Raw genomic sequence first — 6,000 nt, forward strand, 5'->3', positions numbered from 1 at the left:
AAAAAAGATGGGGGTCTTGCTATGTTTCCCAGGCTGATCTCTAACTCATAGCCTCAAGTAATCCTCTCTCCCTGGCCTTCCAAAGTGCTGAGATTACAGGTGTGAGCCACCGCGCTTAACCTACTACCTTCTAGACCTCCTCTGAGTCTTCCTGAGTTTAGACTCCAGCACATGGAAAATTCACAGTCAATGTAGAAATGGTTCTTTCTACACCTGGAGCGAGCCTATCAGATGGTTTTGCTAGTGCCAAATAGGAGGCAAAAATGCTGGAATATCTCCTGTCTTACCAACCTGTTTCCTTCTTTTCCTTTCTCCAGCAATCTCACCCTAAGCCCCAAAAATTCTACATTTCTTAATTTCTACTATTCAGAAAGGCGAGTCAACTAAACTCACTTTTATTTATTTATTTTTTTTAAGTAGGGACGGGGTTTCACCATGTTGGCCAGGATGGTTTTGATTTTCTGACCTCGTGATCCTCCTGCCTTGGCCTCCCAAAGTGCTGGGATTACAGGCATGAGCCACTGCGCTCAGCCTAAACTCACTTTCAAAATAAGGATATTAATACCCATAAGACTATTTGCAATGATAAAAGCATTATAAATATACAAATATATCAAGGGTGATAATTAGGAAAAAGCATAAAAAATGTAATGGGAAATTTTGCATACAGAAACAGCGTTAAAATACTTTTAGATATTAGACATAGCTTCTATACTATGATTACATCCCAAATGATGATCTAGAATCTTTGAGATTTAAAGAAGGTTGCCACCTCTAAATTAGAGTCTTCCCAGCTTCCCTGAAGTACTATGTATAACATATCAAGCTTACACTATTCCAAGGGTCCACCAGATGGTGCCATATGTCTTGTTTTAAAGTGGAAAATCCAAATAAATTCAGTCATTTCTTTTTTCTTTTTCTTTTTTTTTTAGACGGAGCCTTGCTCTATTGCCCACGCTGGAGTACAGTGGTGCATCTTGGCTCATTGCAACCCCTGCCTCCTGGGTTCAAGTGATCCTCCTGCCTCAGCTGGGATACCAAGTAGCTGGGACTACAGGCACGTGCCACCACACCCAGCTAATTTCTGCATTTTTAGTAGAGACTAGGTTTCACCATGTTGGCCAGGCTGGTGTTGAATTCTTGACCTCAAGTGATCCACCTGCCTCAGCCTCCCAAAGTACTGGGATTACAGGCGTGAGCCAATGCGCCCAGCCTGAATTCAGTCATTTCTAACCAAAATGAATTTAACAATCTCAGGAGCAAAGGGCAAACTATCAGAGAGGAAAATGTAACAGTTCGATTTACCTCATAGTTACTGAGAAGAGCAGAATTGGCATCCTTCCTGAAAAAGAAAAGTAAGCTATCATCAGTCGGCGCTCACACCCCTTTCTGGGTATCAAATTCTGTAAAAGAATTCCTGTTAAGATGTAGTAGTCCACTTTTTGAATTTAGGGCCTACAACCTAAAACTGAAACTGAGAAATGTCTTAAGTCCAACATAGTTTAGCTAGCTGTGGGCAATTTCAGAGCAGACTTAGGATCAAAGTGCTGTCCCATCACACAGCCATGTCCTCTCCCCATTACTATCTGCCTCCCATCAGCTACTGACATCCTGGGCTAGCCACGTCCTCCTGCTGAATCAACAGAAATGGGCCACTTAACACTAATGTCACCACTGGGAATTCCAGCCATGGTCAAGTATCCTGCCAAATATCCACCATGCTCCAAGGGTGTTCACCACCTACATCAACTCCACAGGCAGAGTCAGGGTGGCAAGCAGCGGCCAAAAGCCTGGTTCCCTGTGTGACAGTTAATCCAGGCAATATGCCATCTTTCCTGAGTGAAGAAACACAACGATGTTACATATATTAAATCACAATCAATCCACCCTACAATAGCACAACAGAAAGCATTGTTTCAGCAGTCTGGAGGCAGTGCAGTATGACAAAGAGCAGAGTTTTGAAATCAGACTTGGGTTCGTATTCTAGCTCTGCCATTTATGTGCTGTGAGAATTTTAGTTAAGTTAATTACTCCCTAAGTTTTCCTTCTACAATAAAAATGGGATGAAACAAGTGTCGAAAAGTATGGCCTGGATTCTAAATCCAGCTCCTGAATTCTTTGGCTATGTGAATCTGGGCAAGTTACTTAATCTCATGTTTAAATTTCCTATCTATGAAATGGCAATTATAGTATCGGCCTTGTAAGACTGTTCACAGGGTTCACTGGAAACATGTAAAGTACCTGGAACATAGTAAGTGCTCAATAAGCACCAATGTTATCATTACCACTACCTGTGCAACTACCATTACCACCAGCTCCTCCTACCTCATCAAACTGTTATGATGAAGTGAGACAACAAATTTTAAAAGTTTAGAATAGTTCTTGGTACTTGTATTAACATTTCCATAATGGAAGACTATTATTTTTAAAAGATATTATCTCAGCTAATTCTCATTAAAACCCGTCTGACGTAGGAGCTATTTGTAAGATCCCTACTCTATAGAGAGGAAGCCAAGGTTCAGAAATTAAATAACTTGCTCAAGATCACACAGTAAGAAGTCTAAACAAAGTGGAAGGTAACTATGGAATTGTGGGAAATGAGATTGGACTGGATGAATGGAAATTCATAATGCAGAATCCTGAAAAATCAGGTAGAGGGGTCTGCACTTGACATAATGTGCAACAGAGACACCTATATTTTCTTAAACCAGGAGTGCAGCGAGATGATGCAAATGATGACCCAAGATTTCAAAAGCACAGGCCAAACAGAGAGGTGATTTCCCAGCCAATAAATAAAGCAAAACCAACAGGGGTTCACACAGGGCTCGACCTAGGCCTTAGGTCATCAGCACAGTGATGTCAGCACTGTAATCAAATCAGCTCTGTGCTACCAGTGATCCAAATGCTACCAGTGATTCAAGCTACGATTTCACAAAAGTGCTGCTTTGCCCAAATGACCACAAACACACTCAAGTCACAGAGTATCATATTTGAAAGGAACCTAACACAGGAAGGACAATGCATAATTAGTGCATGTGATGCAGTTCATTTAAAATTGAAAATGACAAGTGAAACCACATGTCATCTTTGCCTACTTAATCAGGAAATCAGCCCACTGTCTTCCTCTTATCTTTGCTTGAAATTGAGTTATAATTCCCTGTGCTCTACACAATATGAGGCATTAAGACATCTCTTCCTGGAATACTTGACTGGAGAAAAACACATGAATGTTATTTCTCTTCGGGGCCAATGGATCCATCCCAGGTGCACCGTTAAAACTTCATTTCCAAATCATGGCCCCTTCTCTGTCACTCAGAATATTCCACACCCTGGGAAATTTGTCCTTAGCCATTCCAAGTTACTACCCCACTAAACAAGTCAATATTGTAATGCAAGAATCCAAAGAACAGCCTCTGCCTCTTCTAGAACAAACGTAAGTTTTAATGAATCTGTGTTTTGGGATCAAGAGAACAATCGATGTTTACACAGTACTGCATTTTGCAGACTCTGGCTGACAGAAGCTGATCTATCCATTGATTTTTATCAGGAAGATAAATTTTTTTTTAAACCCAGCCAAATACTCACAGTATAAATGCCCATGTATGCCAGGCCTTTCTTTATTTAATAAAATGTCAAGAGGTACCTTATCTACCTTTTATGAAGTCCTAAACAAGCTGTATGTATAGGAAATTTTTTTAAAGGCAGTTTTTATTCTTGAGAAGTGACTGTAACCACCACTAAATGACAGATTGTTGGCAACAGGACAGGATATGGTGAAACCAGACAGACATCAACTTAATCAAGTTATCCAATTTCACAGCACCAATGATGATATGACACATGAGAAAGACACATCCCTCAGAGTAATCCAGCCCCAAGATGGTTTTTTTTTTTTTTTTGAGACGGAATCTGGCTCTGTTGCCCAGGCTGGAGTGCAGTGGCCGGATCTCAGCTCACTACAAGCTCCGCCTCCCAGGTGGGAGACACATCCCTCAGAGTAATCCAGCTCCAAGATGTTTAATTCAAATCTATCCATGGGGATACAGTCAGAGAATTCCAAACTGAGGAACAGCCTTCAAAACCACTGGGTTAGATTCAGACTGTTCAAATATCAATGTCATCTGTCAGAATGCCAATGTCACAAAAAGAAGCTAAGGAAATTTCTAGAGGAAAGAAAATTAAAGAAACATGACAACTAAATGCAATGTGCAGTTCTTCACTGGATCCTGAATTGGGAGGAAAAATAACACTATTATGACAACTGATGAAATATGAATTTACATTGTTTGTCTTAGTAATAGTAGATGCTAAGTTTCCTGAGCGTGATAAGACAATTAGAGCTACACAGAATGCCCTGTTTTTTCAAGAAGGGGTGAAATGATCTGATATCTACAACTCTCTAACGGTTCAGTTAAGTAAGTGTGTGCACCTGTGTATGGAGAGAAAGCTCATGCCTGTGCAAAAGAAATAAGGGAATGCCAGGCAGGGTGGCTCACACCTGTCATCCCAGCTACTCTGGAGGCTGAGACAGGAGGAAGCTTCAGCCTAGAGTTTAGATCCAGCCTGGGCTCAAGTGTCTCTAATCAAAAAAAAGAAAGGAAGAAAGAAAGGAAGGAAGCGAGGGAAGGAGGTAGGGAGGGAACGAGGGAGGTAGGGAGGGAAAGAGGAAGGGAGGGAGGGAAAAGAAAAAAGAAAAGAGAAAACGAAAAAGGCAGCAGATATCCGAATCAAAATGTTAACAAGTGGTGATTCTAGGTAACGAGTATAAAAATGTAAAACTAAAATAAAGAATGCCATAAGGTTAAAAAAAAAAAATACTGTAACTTATAATTGAGGATGTAAAATACATTTTCCCCCAAAGTTTTTTTTTTTTTTTTTTTTTTTTGAGACAGAGTTTCGCTCTTGTTGCCCAGGCTGGAGTGCAATGGCATGATCTCAGCTCGCTGCAACCTCCACTTTCCGGGTTCAAGCAATTCTCCTGCCTCAGCCTCCCAAGTAGCTGGTATTACAGGCATAAGCCACCACACCCGGCTAATTTTGTATTTTTAATAGAGACAGGGTTTCTCCATGTTAGTCAGGCTGGTCTCAAACTCCCGACCTCAGGTAATCTGACCGCCTTGGCCTCCCAAAGTACTGGGATTACAGGTGTGAGCCACCACACCAGGCCTCTAAAAGATTTTTAGAGGTACTAGAACTTAATAGACACATCTAGCAATTATAAATGTACAAGCTGTTGATCTCTACAAAGCAGAACTGTCTGCTCTACAGCTAACACTTCAGTATTATGTAATATATTCACATGCAATCAGACTTCCAGAAACTGCTTACCTATACAAAAACTTCATATTCTCCTGTAGGACTTAAAATAGTACTCATTTTATTTACATGTGTTTAAAGCAAATACTCCAAATGCATTTTAAAGACTGTCTAGAAAAACGTTTAGGGACTTGTGCTCACAGAGAGACCATGTGAGAACATAGCAAGAAGTATGCAATCTGCAAGCTAAGGCAAGATGCCTCAAAAGAAACCAAACCTGCTACACCTTGATCTTCGACTTCCAGTCTCCAGAACTGTCAGAAAATAAGCTTTTGCAGTCGAAGCCACCCACTGTGTGGTGCTTTCTAAAATCAGCCCTGGCAAATTAACATGGCAATGCTTGAGTAAAAAAAACAAAACAAAAACAACTGTCTAAATCAATACCACAGGCAGGCAGTTACTTAATTTCCTCAAGTAATGAATTAGATGACTGAAGCTGACGTTCTATTTGACACTTAACTTGTAAAATTTGCTTAAAAAGGTGAGTCAATTAAATGGATGTAAACAAGTAGTTGGGGAAACTGAATTCCAAATAAACAGAACAAAATGATCTCTCAGTGAACTTTCCTTAGAAGCAAACACATACACAAATGGCCCATGCAAACAGTGCCTATTATTTATTTATTTATTTTGAGACCGTCTCACTCTGTTGCCCAGGCTGGAGTGCAGTGGCACGATCTCAGC

The 6,000-nt window shown here is 40.5% G+C and overlaps 1 protein-coding gene across 3 annotated transcripts in view; it reads right to left on the bottom strand.

The window, feature by feature from the left end:
- LOC111530450 (DNA-directed RNA polymerase III subunit RPC9) overlaps nucleotides 1-6,000 on the bottom strand; it is a 39,586-nt gene that overhangs the window by 25,547 nt on the left and 8,039 nt on the right. For 2 of the 3 annotated variants that reach the window (XM_023197648.2, XM_023197650.2), the window contains exon 2: nucleotides 1,306-1,342. The exons of the other annotated variant lie outside the window; for it this stretch is intronic. In XM_023197648.2, coding sequence (XP_023053416.1) covers nucleotides 1,306-1,342 — 37 coding nt within the window. The remainder of the gene's footprint in view (nucleotides 1-1,305; nucleotides 1,343-6,000) is intronic. 3 annotated transcript variants of the gene reach the window in all.

The sequence above is a fragment of the Piliocolobus tephrosceles genome, unplaced genomic scaffold (assembly GCF_002776525.5).
Source record: "Piliocolobus tephrosceles isolate RC106 unplaced genomic scaffold, ASM277652v3 unscaffolded_75, whole genome shotgun sequence".
In the NCBI taxonomy this organism is placed as follows: domain Eukaryota; kingdom Metazoa; phylum Chordata; class Mammalia; order Primates; family Cercopithecidae; genus Piliocolobus; species Piliocolobus tephrosceles.